At 42.0% G+C, this 16,621-nt stretch overlaps 1 protein-coding gene across 2 annotated transcripts in view; it reads right to left on the bottom strand.

The window, feature by feature from the left end:
* Positions 1-16,621, bottom strand: part of TMEM108 (transmembrane protein 108) — a 199,450-nt gene that overhangs the window by 21,131 nt on the left and 161,698 nt on the right. For both annotated transcript variants that reach the window (XM_056520641.1, XM_056520643.1), the window contains one exon: positions 10,732-11,751. In XM_056520641.1, coding sequence (XP_056376616.1) covers positions 10,732-11,751 — 1,020 coding nt within the window. The remainder of the gene's footprint in view (positions 1-10,731; positions 11,752-16,621) is intronic.

Here is a 16,621-nt window from a genome sequence, read left to right as displayed (position 1 = left end):
CATGGTTTTTTGTGATCCATATAAAAGTGTCTGTACCTGGGTCTATATTTGTGTTTAGGCAGGAGAAGAAAATAAAGGTAAAATGTGTCAGACATAAACACTATCATGGAATGGAGCTTAAAATAATCAGTATGAACATTAAAGGGGTATTCCCTATGGGACCTATAACACTGCAAAAAAAAAAAAGGAAAAAAAAAGTGTTAATAAAGGTCATTTAACCCCTTCCCTAATAAAAGTTTGAATCACCCCCCTTTTCCCATAAAAAAAATAAAACAGTGTAAATAAATAAACATATGTGGTATCGCCGCGTGTGTAAATGTCCGAACTATAAAAATATATAATTAATTAAACCGCACGGTCAATGGCGTACGCGCAAAAAAATTCCGAAGTCCAAAAAAGCGTATTTTGGTCACTTTTTATACCATTAAAAAATGATTAACAAGTGATCAAAAAGTGCGATCAAAACAAAAATTATACCGATAAAAACTTCACGGCGCAAAAAATGAGTCCTCATACCGCCCTGTACATGGAAAAATAAAAAAGTTATAGGGGTCAGAAGATGACATTTTTAAACGTATAAATTTTCCTGCATGTAGTTATGATTTTTTCCAGAAGTGCGACAAAATCAAACCTATATAAGTAGGGTATCATTTTAACCGTATGGACCTACAGAATAATGATAAGGTGTCATTTTTACCGTAGTTCACCAACACCTCTATTGTATCTCTGTAGTCTCCTGGGAGTTGTAGTTCACCAACACCTCTATTGTATCCCTGTAGTTTCCTGGGGGTTGTAGTTCACCAACACCTCTATTGTATCTCAGTAGTCTCCTGGGGGTTGTAGTTCACCAACACCTCTATTGTATCTCAGTAGTCTCCTGGGAGTTGTAGTTCACCAACACCTCTATTGTATCTCAGTAGTCTCCTGGGAGTTGTAGTTCACCAACACCTCTATTGTATCTCAGTAGTCTCCTGGGGGTTGTAGTTCACCAACACCTCTATTGTATCTCAGTAGTCTCCTGGGAGTTGTAGTTCACCAACACCTCTATTGTATCTCTGTAGTCTCTTGGGAGTTGTAGTTCACCAACACCTATATTGTATCTCAGTAGCCTCCTGGGAGTTGTAGTTCACCAACACCTCTATTGTATCTCTGTAGTCTCCTGGGAGTTGTAGTTCACCAACACCTCTATTGTATCTCTGTAGTCTCCTGGGAGTTGTAGTTCACCAACACCTATATTGCATCTCTGTAGTCTCCTGGGAGTTGTAGTTCTCCAACACCTCTATTGTATCCCTGTAGTTTCCTGGGGGTTGTAGTTCACCAACACCTCTATTGTATCTCAGTAGTCTCCTGGGAGTTGCAGTTCACCAACACCTCTATTGTATCTCAGTAGTCTCCTGGGAGTTGTAGTTCACCAACACCTCTATTGTATCTCTGTAGTCTCCTGGGAGTTGTAGTTCACCAACACCTATATTGCATCTCTGTAGTCTCCTGGGAGTTGCAGTTCACCAACACCTCTATTGTATCTCAGTAGTCTCCTGGGAGTTGTAGTTCACCAACACCTCTATTGTATCTCTGTAGTCTCCTGGGAGTTGTAGTTCACCAACACCTATATTGCATCTCTGTAGTCTCCTGGGAGTTGTAGTTCTCCAACACCTCTATTGTATCCCTGTAGTTTCCTGGGGGTTGTAGTTCACCAACACCTCTATTGTATCTCAGTAGTCTCCTGGGAGTTGTAGTTCACCAACACCTATATTGTATCTCAGTAGCCTCCTGGGAGTTGTAGTTCACCAACACCTCTATTGTATCTCAGTAGTCTCCTGGGAGTTGTAGTTCACCAACACCTCTATTGTATCTCAGTAGTCTCCTGGGAGTTGTAGTTCACCAACACCTCTATTGTATCTCAGTAGTCTCCTGGGAGTTGTAGTTCACCAACACCTCTATTGTATCTCTGTAGTCTCCTGGGAGTTGTAGTTCACCAACACCTCTATTGTATCTCTGTAGTCTCCTGGGTGTTGTAGTTCACCAACACCTCTATTGTATCTCTGTAGTCTCCTGGGAGTTGTAGTTCACCAACACCTATATTGCATCTCTGTAGTCTCCTGGGAGTTGTAGTTCACCAACACCTCTATTGTATCTCTGTAGTCTCCTGGGAGTTGTAGTTCACCAACACCTATATTGCATCTCTGTAGTCTCCTGGGTGTTGTAGTTCACCAACACCTCTATTGTATCTCTGTAGTCTCCTGGGAGTTGTAGTTCACCAACACCTATATTGCATCTCTGTAGTCTCCTTGGAGTTGTAGTTCACCAACACCTCTATTGTATCTCTGTAGTCTCCTGGGAGTTGTAGTTCACCAACACCTCTATTGTATCACAGTAGTCTCCTGGGAGTTGTAGTTCACCAACATCTCTATTGTATCTCTGTAGTCTCCTGGGAGTTGTAGTTCACCAACACCTCTATTGTATCTCAGTAGTCTCCTGGGAGTTGTAGTTCACCAACACCTCTATTGTATCTCAGTAGTCTCCTGGGAGTTGTAGTTCACCAACACCTCTATTGTATCTCTGTAGTCTCCTGGGAGTTGTAGTTCACCAACACCTCTATTGTATCTCAGTATTCTCCTGGGAGTTGTAGTTCACCAACACCTCTATTGTATCTTAGTAGTCTCCTGGGAGTTGTAGTTCACCAACACCTCTATTGTATCTCTGTAGTCTCCTGGGAGTTGTAGTTCACCAACACCTCTATTGTATCTCTGTAGTCTCCTGGGAGTTGTAGTTCACCAACACCTATATTGCATCTCTGTAGTCTCCTGGGAGTTGTAGTTCACCAACACCTCTATTGTATCTCAGTAGTCTCCTGGGAGTTGTAGTTCACCAACACCTCTATTGTATCTCAGTAGTCTCCTGGGAGTTGTAGTTCACCAACACCTCTATTGTATCTCTGTAGTCTCCTTGGAGTTGTAGTTCACCAACACCTCTATTGTATCTCAGTAGTCTCCTGGGAGTTGTAGTTCACCAACACCTCTATTGTATCTTAGTAGTCTCCTGGGAGTTGTAGTTCACCAACACCTCTATTGTATCTCTGTAGTCTCCTGGGAGTTGTAGTTCACCAACACCTCTATTGTATCTCAGTAGTCTCCTGGGAGTTGTAGTTCACCAACACCTCTATTGTATCTTAGTAGTCTCCTGGGAGTTGTAGTTCACCAACACCTCTATTGTATCTCTGTAGTCTCCTGGGAGTTGTAGTTCACCAACACCTATATTGCATCTCTGTAGTCTCCTGGGAGTTGTAGTTCACCAACACCTCTATTGTATCTCTGTAGTCTCCTGGGAGTTGTAGTTCACCAACACCTCTATTGTATCACAGTAGTCTCCTGGGAGTTGTAGTTCACCAACACCTCTATTGTATCTCTGTAGTCTCCTGGGAGTTGTAGTTCACCAACACCTCTATTGTATCTCAGTAGTCTCCTGGGAGTTGTAGTTCACCAACACCTCTATTGTATCTTAGTAGTCTCCTGGGAGTTGTAGTTCACCAACACCTCTATTGTATCTCTGTAGTCTCCTGGGTGTTGTAGTTCACCAACACCTCTATTGTATCTCTGTAGTCTCCTGGGAGTTGTAGTTCACCAACACCTATATTGCATCTCTGTAGTCTCCTGGGAGTTGTAGTTCACCAACACCTCTATTGTATCTCTGTAGTCTCCTGGGAGTTGTAGTTCACCAACACCTCTATTGTATCACAGTAGTCTCCTGGGAGTTGTAGTTCACCAACATCTCTATTGTATCTCTGTAGTCTCCTGGGAGTTGTAGTTCACCAACACCTCTATTGTATCTCAGTAGTCTCCTGGGAGTTGTAGTTCACCAACACCTCTATTGTATCTCAGTAGTCTCCTGGGAGTTGTAGTTCACCAACACCTATATTGCATCTCTGTAGTCTCCTTGGAGTTGTAGTTCACCAACACCTCTATTGTATCTCTGTAGTCTCCTGGGAGTTGTAGTTCACCAACACCTCTATTGTATCACAGTAGTCTCCTGGGAGTTGTAGTTCACCAACATCTCTATTGTATCTCTGTAGTCTCCTGGGAGTTGTAGTTCACCAACACCTCTATTGTATCTCAGTAGTCTCCTGGGAGTTGTAGTTCACCAACACCTCTATTGTATCTCAGTAGTCTCCTGGGAGTTGTAGTTCACCAACACCTCTATTGTATCTCTGTAGTCTCCTGGGAGTTGTAGTTCACCAACACCTCTATTGTATCTCAGTAGTCTCCTGGGAGTTGTAGTTCACCAACACCTCTATTGTATCTCAGTAGTCTCCTGGGAGTTGTAGTTCACCAACACCTCTATTGTATCTCTGTAGTCTCCTGGGAGTTGTAGTTCACCAACACCTCTATTGTATCTCAGTATTCTCCTGGGAGTTGTAGTTCACCAACACCTCTATTGTATCTTAGTAGTCTCCTGGGAGTTGTAGTTCACCAACACCTCTATTGTATCTCTGTAGTCTCCTGGGAGTTGTAGTTCACCAACACCTATATTGCATCTCTGTAGTCTCCTGGGAGTTGTAGTTCACCAACACCTCTATTGTATCTCTGTAGTCTCCTGGGAGTTGTAGTTCACCAACACCTCTATTGTATCACAGTAGTCTCCTGGGAGTTGTAGTTCACCAACATCTCTATTGTATCTCTGTAGTCTCCTGGGAGTTGTAGTTCACCAACACCTCTATTGTATCTCAGTAGTTTCCTGCTGGTTGTAGTTCACCAACACCTCTATTGTATCTCTGTAGTCTCCTGGGAGTTGTAGTTCACCAACACCTCTATTGTATCTCTGTAATCTCCTGGGAGTTGTAGTTCACCAACACCTCTATTGTATCTCTGTAGTCTCCTGTGAGTTGTAGTTCATACATCAGTGTTTCCCAACCAAGGTGCCTCCAGATGTTGCAAAACTACTACTCCCAGCATTCTCTGGTTGGGAAACACTGGCATACACACACACACATAACAGGGACTACAACTCCCAGCATGTGTCATTCAGTAGTCCCCCCCCCCCCCCCCCCTCACACACAGAATCATCTCCAGTATGATATTTATTCCCTGTAGTCTATACACCACCAGCCCCTGCAGTGTAATATGTCTCCTTCACACACACATCCCCCCCCTCCCTGCTCTGTGGTTTGCTCTGTGTTTCCCCCATGAAAACTTGAATCCTCCCGGTGATAAGTGAGGTCCTATGTAGACAGAGCAGGGGAGGGGGGAGGAGCTGTGGACATCCTCATTCTCCTCCTGCTTCAATCTTACAGATAGGGGTGTTTCTGAGGATGAGCCTATGGCTGCCTCAGAAAGCACCCGCTCATGCATATGCATAAGCAGGGAGGAGCTGACAGAGGCTAGGGGGAGCACAAACACTGCTGGGAGGAAGAGATCTCCGTCCCCAAGATGGCGGCTGCAATGTAATGAATAGGGGACGGACACAGGACTACTGGGCTATGCTGGCAACTCTAATATCTCAGAAACGGCTGCATATAGGTAAATAGGACTAATTCACTGAATTGTATAACTTTTGGGCAGGGATTTTTGACCACTACAGTTGTCCTTTAAATGTTACCATTATAGTGTCATCTCTCTGGGGCTGCTCAGGGAATAAATCGACTGACTTAGTCTTTTTTTTTTAAACATTCTAACATTATGGTAATCTATGCAAGATATCTTGCAAAAAGAAGTGTGTGCTGCTACTGTGAAATGCACTTACACTTGAGAAAACAGCTTTTCTGTAAAAAAAAAGATGTCCTGCACTTCATTAACTCTTTCTTTTCTCTGAAAGAACAATAGGACTTATGTATTCAAACCCCTAGCAACTAGTCTTTAGATTATGATAAATGGATTTAGAGGCATGTAAAACATATTAAGACATAATGCTTCTTATACATTGTTAGGCTGCCTGCACACCATGCATTTTGGGCTTCTACCAGGTTCTACCAGATATACACCGGCAGCTTGCTACAACGGGATGCCTGCAAAGAGACCGACATGTCCATTGACTTCTAATGGTGATTAACTTAAGTCAATTTCTCCAATATATCCGCTGTTTGGGGTTGATCACATAAACACCAGATACATTTTGGAAATGAACCAAATGTAGTCACAATTGGAGTATGTTCAACCCAAGTCATCGGGCACGCTGGGTTTTATGAAGCCATTCTGTTGTGAATGGTTGGTAATGTGTAGCCTGGTAGAAGCCCAAAAACCTGGTATGAATGTAGCCTTACCATGGCACAATAGCCTTATACATAGTTACATAGTTTGTAAGGTTGAAAAGTCTAACCTAGAACCCTACTGTGTTGATCCAGACGAAGGTAAAAATACCCCATGAGGCTGATGCCAATTTCCCCATGAGAGAGGAGAAATTCCTTCCCGACTCCAATATGGCGATTAGAATAAATCCCTGGATCAACATTCTATCCCCATAAACCACAGAACCATGATAACAGCGCCAGCCATGGTTCCCCATAGCACTATTACCCAGTTACATAACCACTTTAACAGTGCCAGAAGGTCACGGTACTCCCATAATTATGTGACAATATGAAACTTAAAGACGGAGAAACTTTCAGCTCAATGTACATTTTATACATTTCAGAATAGTTTATAATTCATGAGTTATTCTATTCACTGGATAAATAGACTTTCATGTTTTAGAATCACTGTTTGGGTGAATCATTTCTCCCACTGTCTTCTGTGGTCTGCACATTGTAGTCTGTTTCTTTAACCAGTAAAATGTTTTAGCTCATTTGTATTTGCAATCTATATATATATTAATTTCAACGTGTGTATGTATGTGTGTGTGTGTATGTGTGTATGTGTGTGTGTATGTATGTGTGTATGTTCCAGCATCACGTCCAAACGGCTAAAGATATTAACATGAAACTTGGCACACATGTTACTTATATGTCATCAACAAACATAGGATATGTGATTTAACCCTTACTCACCCCCATTTGCCAGGGGCAGGGTTTATGTTTAAAGTCCCATACAAGTCAATGGGAAATATATGTTACTTCATAACTTCCAAACGGCTGGAGATGTTTCCATAATACTTGGTCACATGTTACTTATATGTCCACTTAAAATATAGGATAGTTAATTTAACCCTTAACTACCCCCATTTGTGAGGGTCAGTGTTTTTGTTTAAAGTCCCATGCAAATCAATGGGAAATGTATGTTCCCACATAGCTTCCGTACGGCTGGCGATATTTCAATACCTGGTACACATATTACGGGTCGGGATAGGAGGTTGACATAGGAGGTCGGGATAGGAGGTCGGGATATGAAGACGGGATACGAGGACGGGATAGGAGGTCGGGATAGGAGGAAGGGATAGGAGGATGGGATAGGAGGATGGGATAGGAGGACCGGGATAGGAGGTCGGGATAGGAGGTCGGGATAGGAGGTCGGGATAGGAGGTCGAGATAGGAGGACAGGATATGAGGACGGGATATGAGAACTGGATATGAGGTCGGGATAGGAGGTCAAGATAGGAGGACGGGATAGGAGGTTGGGATAGGAGGTCAGGATAGGAGTTCGGGATAGGAAGTCGAGATAGGAGGTCGAGGTAGGAGGTCGAGATAGGAGGACAGGATAGGAGGTTGAGATAAGAGGACGAGATAGGAGGATGGGATAGGAGGTCGGGATAGGAGGTCAGGATAGGAGGTCAGGATAGGAGGTCGAGATAGGAGGACGGGATATGAGGACGGGATAGGAGGTTGGGATAGATGAGATAGGAGCTCAGGATAGGAGGTCAGGATAGGCGGTCGGGATAGGAGGTCACGATAGGAGGTCGAGATAGGAGGACGGGATAGGAGGACGGGATAGGAGGACGGGATAGGAGGTCGAGATAGGAGGTCGAGATAGGAGGTCGAGATAGGAGGACGAGATAGGAGGTCAGGATAGGAGGTCGAGATAGGAGGGCAGGATAGGAGGGCGGGATAGGAGGTCGAGATAGGAGGACGGGATATGAGGACAGGATAGGAAGTCAGGATAGGAGGACGGGATAGGAGGTCGGGATATGAGGAAGAGATGTGAGGATGGGATATGAGGTTGAGATATGAGGACGGGATAGGAGGTCGGGATATGAGGACGGGATATGGGGTTGGGATATGACAACAATATATGAGGACGGGATATGAAGTCAAAAGCTTCCTCCTTTGTTTATTTTCCTCCCCAACAAGGATTAGGAAGGAAAAACCGGGTAACGCTGGGTATTCAGCTAGTATACAATAAAACTTCTTCAGTAGACTACATCTTTATTAAGACCATCCCCTACCATAAATTTTTCAAAGGCTCTATTTTTTGTTTTTTCAGAAGACCATACCCAAAGCAGACCACCTTGCATTGCAATTTTTGGTGATCTTCTCAAAGAAGCTCTGCACCACTGTATTATCTGCCTTTTCCTGCATATTGGCTGTATAAAATTGTTCAGTAACCTTTACAGACACAACCCCCTCACCCCCAATAAATAAATAAATAAATAAATCGTCCTGAAAAAGGTTTGCATTTAATTTTAATTGTGGGGCACAAAGGGATCATTGTTACTGTGTAAAGCGCAAAATGGTTCATTTTTTAAAGTGGACTTTAGAGTAGACACTATAAGGAGGAAGGAAATAATAGGGGGCACTATTACTATATGGGGCCTTAAAGGACTCTATTACTTTTGGAGCAGAGACAGGTACTTCTATGTGCTTTCAGTAAGCTTTCATTTGCTTGAAGATTTAGATTACCTTATATACTTCTAATATGGTTTACACATTTATCTGTAAACTAGGTCTATTGACTTATATAAGATGTCAAAAATAAATCAAGAATATTATGCATTCAGCAAGATTTGGTTTATACGTGTAATGTCTTGCTCAGCATGTGAAAACCATGTTTCCTTCAGCTGGTTCACACTGAACCATATGGAAACCACTCATGTGAAAATAAAGCCAACCAGAGTTGGCACTAGCTAATGTTGGCCCTGGGGCAAGAAGAAACATTTATCAAGACTACTGTATTATAGACAGCAAAAATGTAATCCTATTCTGTTATAGAGAAAAACTTTAAAGGGGTACTCCATTGTATTTTTTTTAATCAACTGGTGCCAGAAAGTTTAACAGATTTGTACATTACTTCAATTAAAAATTCTTTATCCTTCCAGTACTTATCTGCTGCTGTATACTACAAAGGAAGTTCTTTTCTTTTTGAATTTCTTTTCTGTCTGACCACAGTGCTCTCTGCAGACACCTCTGTCCATGTCAGGAACTTTAAAAAAATCATAGCATTTTGTACAAAACTGAGTATGCTTAAAATTGTCCTCTTCTGACCCCTATAACATTTGTATTTTTCCGTGTACAGGGATGTGTGAGAGTTCATTTTTGTGCCGTGATCTGTGTTTTCTATTGGTACAATTTTATCATTGATCGTGCAATTCAATTAACATTATAATTTAATAGGTTAGACATTTACGCACGCAGCTATACCGTATACATTTATGTTTATTTCTGTTTACTTTATTTTATTTTTTTAAAAGGGGAAAAGAGGAGTGATTTAAACTTTTATTAGTGAAGGGGTTAATTCACATTTATAAATCTTTTTTCCCCCACAATTTTTTTGTTTCCATAGGAATGTTTGCGATGTTTAGATTGTAAACACTGAACAATGTTGTTCCATAGAACAGCATTGATCAGTATTATCGGTGCTCCATTGCTCCAGGCTGCCATGGCTTCGTGGAGCCCTGGAGCACCGATCAGACGAGGAGGAGGAAGGTAAGAGACCTTCCACCATCCTTATTGGCCGTACATTCGCTTTAAAGCCCTGGCGCATGGGGTTGATGCTGGACATCAGCCTGATTAGCTTCATAGACCTGCCGCACACTTGCGCCAAATATATATGTGGCAGTCGTTAAGGGTTGAATTTATACCCTCAATTACAAACAACAAAGTTAATAGTATAAGTAAAGATAAGAAATGTTATAATTTTTCCTATTCCTATTCTTACTTCACTTCTCAGACTTTTTGAATTGATAGATTTCTCCCTATTTTGGTGAGGATATCTTTCCCTATTTCCTCAGTCAGGGCTGGTGTGGCAAGGAAAATCCACCATGGATCACCCCACTGAATCAGAGCCCCATTCATAGATAGCTTTAGAACGATTTCACTGAAACGTTGCAGAATCATATATAACTATACAGAAGGAACCTGTCGGTGTTTTTTGTGCCGTCTGCGGTCTGGTTAGCATGAAACTGATCCCATTGAATGACACAATTATTTCTAGTCGTGATCCCCTGGTATATTGCATATTTTCCACCTCAGACGTCTTCCTTGTCACAGATTTGGATTGTCTTGCATAAGCCAATCCAAATGCAACACAAGTGAAATATCTAATACAGAACATATAGGGGCAGGTTCTCTATTTCTGCCTTTCTTTGAGTTTGCTAAGACTTTGACAAGGTGGTTAAGTTTAGTGCAATTTATTAATTTAGAATTTTGGCACATCAGATAATTTGCTACATTGTGGAGGACTGCATTGGGATTGGGATCCCGCGGGTCCTGCAGAAACCGTTCAAGAACTCACAAGCACAGGAAGTATTAAGCCCATCAGTGCCCTTGGCAAAAATAATGGCATGCCATGTGTACTCTTCTTACTACTTGAGGATACCACCATATACTGTCTGACTCAAGACATGGACAACAGAATAAATGAATATACTTACAACATGATGATATTGGTACGCTGATAGCTAGGAATATCCAAGCAATATCCACTTTGCTAAGACAAATGGTCTCTCTGTGTTGGGGCTGACTGCCATCCTCTGTTACATGAGAAATATTGCCAGGGACACCAGGTCTCCAGGTTCCTGCAGGCACCAGCCTATTTAGAAAATTTCCAGTTGCTGTGGACCCAGCTGTAGACATGGTGATGGAACTCCTTGTAGTTGCATCCATAGACAGAATCAATTGTACCGTGGTAGCACTGTCTGGTACAGTATGCTGTTTCAGATCAGTACTCCTTGTGGGTCCTTGTACCAGTGTAGTGGTCTTGGAAAGTGAGGAGGTCTGTGGAAATGTGGAAGATGTAGTCATTCTTATAGTAGTGAGGGAAGTTCCGTTCACTTGTCTTACAGAGAACAAAGAGCCATTTCTGTTTAACACATCCCATAGTTTATAATGATGGGGCTTAAAAGGCACTGACACTGATTCAGTGTTCTTTGACATAACACTGTAAAGGGTTGGTGAACCCTCGATTGGTTCCTCTTGGGAAAGGCTTTGCAAAGTGCCAACAGGATGAATAGTGTCTTTAGGGAAAGTAAGAATAGTGCTAGTATGGTCAGTGGTGGTTGTAGTCCTCATTGGAGAGCTTGAATGAAGCTCTGGTCTGAGGTAATTTTCAGTAGACCCAGTCAATTCATCTGTCACAATTTTAATTGTTTTCCTTTTTTTGTGTGCATTTCCTGAATTTGTAACACCCTGAATATTGACAAATGGTGTTGCCATAAGCCTGTCGCTGTAATCAACACCTTTACTGTGAGGAGTAGGCACTAAGTCTGCAAGTTTTACAGACAGCCTTGTTCCAGGCCTGGCAGACTTCCTGACAAGTCCAGAGTTGACACTTGGCATTACCATCGCTGCATTTGGATTTGTTTCCGTCAGTAAGTCAAAAGATGGGGAAGTTGGAGACTGTTCCTTAACTGCAAGTACTTTTCTTTCTGCCTGTGCCAAAACGAGTAGAATACCTATAAGGGAAAAATATCTGGATTAGAAAAAAAATTATCAAAAAGATTTACAAAATGCAGTTCATTTATAATAACTTTTTTAGTATGTGCCTCCAGTGACCATTGACTCTATTAGGGTGCTTTCACACTATGAAAAGTACCCATTATAAAACGCCCATTATAAAATAGCAGGCAATCGCGGGGTTAAACCGCCATTAGAAAATCCCTAACGTACGTACGAAAATCCCATTATAGTCTATGGGATTTTTCTAATAGCCGTTTTAACCCATTATCGCCCGTTATTCATAACGGATGTTATTTTATGACGGGAGATAGTAACGGGAGAAATAGTGCATGCAATTAATTCTTCCGTTCAATCGCCCGTCACAAAATAACGTCCGTTATGAATAACGGGCGATAACTGGTTAAAACGGCTGTTAGAAAAATCCCATAGACTATAATGGGATTTTCTAACATAAGTTAAGGATTTTCTAATGGCGGCTTAACCCCGCGATTGCCCGCTATTTTATAACGGGCGTTATATAACGGGTACTTTTCATAGTGTGAAAGCAGCCTTAATCTGTTTGGAAAAAACAAAGGTACCATATTTACATGATGCAAACTGACTGTGGAATTATCAGATCATAATAACTTTATATCCAGGCTTGTATCCGCAACTAGGTAGCAGCTACTACAGTCATGGCCGTAAATGTTGGCACCCCTGAAATTTTTTGCTGTACACATGTTTATTCCCTTAGTGTGTATTGGAACTAAACCAAAAAAGGGAGGAAAAAAGCTAATTGGACATAACGTTACACCAAACTCCAAAAATGGTCTGAACAAAATTATTGGCACCCTTTCAAAATTGTGGAAAAACAAGATTGTTTCAAGCATGTGATACTTCTTTAAACTCACCTGGGGCAAGTAACAGGTGTGGGCAATATAAAAATTGCACCTGAAAGCAGATAAAAAGGAGAGAAGTTCACTTAGTCTTTGCATTGTGTGTCTATGTGTGCCACACTAAGCATGGACAACAGAAAGAGGAGAAAAGAACTGTCTGAGGACTTGGGAACCAAAATTCTGGAAAAATATCAACAATCTCAAGGTTACAAGTCCATCTCCAGAGATCTAGGTTTGCCTTTGTCCACAGTGCGCAAGATTATCAAGAAGTTTGCAACCCATGGCACTGAAGCTAATCACCCGGGGCGTGGATGGAAGAGAAAAATTGATGAAAGGTGTCAACGCAGGATAGTCTGGATGGTGGATAAGCAGCCCCAAACAAGTTCCAAAGATATTCAAGCTGTCCTGCAGGCTCAGGGAGCATCAGTGTCAGAGTGAACTATCGATCAACTTTTTAAATGAAATGAAATGCTATAGCAGGAGACCCAGGAGGACCTCACTGCTCACACAGAGATATAGAAAGCAAGACCACATTTTGCCAAAATGAACTTGAGTAAGCCAAAATCCTACTGGGAAAACATCTTGTGGACAGATGAGACCAAGATAGAGCTTTTTGGTAAAGCACATCATTCTACTGATACCGAAAACAGAATGAGGCCTACAAAGAAAAGAACACAGTACCTACAGTGAAATATGGGGAAGGTTCAATGATGTTTTGGGGTTGTTTTGCTGTCTCTGGCACTGGGTGTCTTGAATGTGTGCAAGGCATCATGAAATCTGAGGATTAACAACGGATTTTGGGTTGCACTGTACAGCCCAGTGTCAGAAATCTGGGTTTGCATCCGAGATCTTGGGTCTTCCAGCAGGACAATGACCCAAAACATAAGTAAAAAAGCACCCAAAAATGGATGGCAACAAAGCATTGCAGAGTGGCCAGCAATGAGTCCAGATCTAAATCCCATTGAACACTTGTGGAAAGATCTTAACATTGCTGTTGGGAAAAGGCGCCCTTCCAATAAGAGAGACCTGGAGCAGTTTGCAAAGGAAGAATGGTCCAACATTCCGGCTGAGAGGTGTAAGAAGCTTAATGATGGTTATAGGAAGCGAAGGATTTCAGTTATTTTTTCCTAAGGGTGTGCAACCAAATATTAAGTTAAGAGTGCCAATAATTTTGTCCTGCCCATTTTTGGAGTTTGGTGGGACATTATGTCCAATTTGCTTTTTTTCCTCCCTTTTTTGGTTTAGTTCCAATACACACAAAGGAAATAAACATTCGTATAGCAAAACATGTGTTACTGCAATCCTTTTCTGTGAGAAATACTTCATTTTCTAGAACAATTTCAGGGGAGCTAACATTTACGGCCATGACTGTACATCTAGGAGAAAGGAGGTTTCTACTGCACATCGGCTTAAAAGGAATGTTTACTGTAAAAGCAGTAAGACACTTTAGAAGTAAGACATCTATCTATCCTAACATCACAATCCTGACAATATATTTTTACTCAAAGCTCAAATGAAGGAGAATAAATGTTATACTGTTATTGTTTCTTGGTCCAGGGATTAATATGGTCACAGAAAGGGACCAGTATAAATCATATACTAATGCCACATACCAATAAGATATGTAGATACATACTGTAACTTTTATAATTTAGAGTCATAGGCAAAGTCAGTGTCACTTTTGGTAAACCTTCTGTATATATTAGGGAAATACAGTTACATTTATTTCCAATTCAAATGTGGTGACCCAGCACAGCATCTCCATCTGCTACCCATCAGAGCAGTCAGGTGGCTGAGATTATACAAGGTTTTCTGGATGCAAAGTAGGTTTTTCAAGTGTATTTTCAATGTATTTTCTGTATTGCAAGTATATACAAGTCAAAGCATGTGGAGCATGTAGAGGGTTAAGGATTTTTCTGTGCCTTACATTGCATTGTACAGCTGAATAAGAATTTAGTCACATGAGACTTCTAGCCAATTAATGCAGTAGGCTTTCCCAAGTCCATGATTCTACTGGGGAATTGGGTTGGACCTAACATGCCCTAGTCAATACAAGTTTGGCCTTGCCAAGTGCACATGTCTTACTACTTATCTTTGTCATTGTCCTCAGGAGACTCATGTATAGTGAGCCTAGGTACTCCTAGGTATAGGCCACATTGTCAATAGTCTGGTCTGCAACAAAGTTGAACACTGTACTTAGGCCTTGCTGTCGTTTCGCTGGTTACCATATCCTAAGTTGTATCACCAAAGCTGTACTGTTTCAAGCTACATTTAAAGGGTTCTCCGGTGCTTTCACATCTTTTCCCCTATCCAAAGGATAGGGGATAAGATGCCCGATCGCGGCAGTCCCGCCGCTGGGGACCCCCAGGATCTTGCACGCGGCACCCCTTTGTAATCAGTCCCCGGAGCGTGTTCGCTCAGGGTCTGATTACAGGCGACCACCGGGCCGGCGGCGTGTGACGTCACGCCCCCGCCTCCGTATAATGTCACGCTCCGCCCCTCAATGCAAGCCTACGGGAGGGGGCGTGACAGCTTACAAACGGGGTGCCGTGTGCAAGATCCCAGGGGTCCCCAGTGGCGGGACTCCCGCGATCAGGCATCTTATCAAAAGATGTGAAAGTATCGGAGAACCCCTTTAAAGGGGTATTCCAGGATTTTTTTTTATTTGACTATGCTACAGGAGCTGTAAAGTTAGTGTTGTTTATAATATAGTGTCTGTACCTGTGTGTGATGGTTTTCTCACAATTCTTATGTGATTTTCACCCCAATATTTATTTTTAACAGCATGCAAAATGACTGTTGTCTCAGATTTTTCCCAGGTTGCAATGCAACCGAGACCTGACTCACTAGTTGATGACAGGGAGCCTGTCTGCTTCAGTGGGGGGAGCGATCGCTTGGTGGAAGAGAGATCAATCTGCAACTAATGCAACAGCTATAGGCACCCTGATTGAAAACCACAGGTCTTTGAATGGATGCAGCTCATTTATGTTTCAATGGGTGGGGTGGCTGATGTGTGGGAGGGAGGAAAATGGAATTATGGTATTTGTAGTCAAAAAAAGAAAAGTCAAACAGGAAATACCAGTTCACAAAAAGCTAGCCACAGTGTTATGATAATCTCTCAACATAGCCATTTAGCCCCAAGACAAGTGCAGATCCTTCCTAAGCATGTACATTACTGCCTGCCAGGTACGTACTAAAATCACCTTATGGTGGAAAACCCCTTTAAGCATATGATTTGTATTGGATTGCGTTTGGTGTTAAATAAAGATGTAATTTGTTTTACTCCTGGGCTTTGAGTGTGGGGACAGCTTCATTAGAAAAAAGGGTTGTGGTACACCAAGGAATATTGTGTTACACCCCTCAGCTAGATGACATACACTTCAGGGACTACTGCCCTCATCATAACCCACAACATCATCCCAGTGACAAACATACAGCGTAGAATAACGGTAAAAACATGAACAAACTGGTGAGCCCAGTCATAGATTCGGAATAGACAAACGGCATATGAGGTGAACAGTATCTCTCCCTCAGAATCTAGGGTAGATCATATTTCAGTCTCTGTGCCTGAGTGTGAGACTTAGGGTGCATTCACACCCCGTTTTTGCAATACAGTTCCCTTATACGTATTCTATGTGAAAACCGTATGGAACCGTATTGAAAACCGTATGCATTGACTCTCCGTTGAAAACCATATGCCAAAAGATCCATCAGGTTGTGTCCGTTTTGCATCCTGTAAGGTTTTGTCAGTTTTTTTCCCGTACCCAAAACCGTAGCCTACCACGGTTTTTGGTCCGGGTGAAAAACTGTATTAAACCGTACATGTTTTTTTTTTTCAACATGGGAGTCAATGGGAACCGTACAGAACTGTATGTGCATCCGGTTCCATCCGGTTTTCACCATACGGTTTTTGACTTTGCACAGTTTTTTTTCTTGGAATTTCAATCAAACAAGTGAAACTTGATAATGGAGTGAAAAATTAAAACCGTAT

This window comes from Hyla sarda, chromosome 5, assembly GCF_029499605.1.
Source record: "Hyla sarda isolate aHylSar1 chromosome 5, aHylSar1.hap1, whole genome shotgun sequence".
Lineage (NCBI taxonomy): Eukaryota > Metazoa > Chordata > Amphibia > Anura > Hylidae > Hyla > Hyla sarda.
The sequence above is the reverse complement of the archived record's forward strand: the minus strand, read 5'-3'. Positions and strand labels throughout refer to the sequence as shown.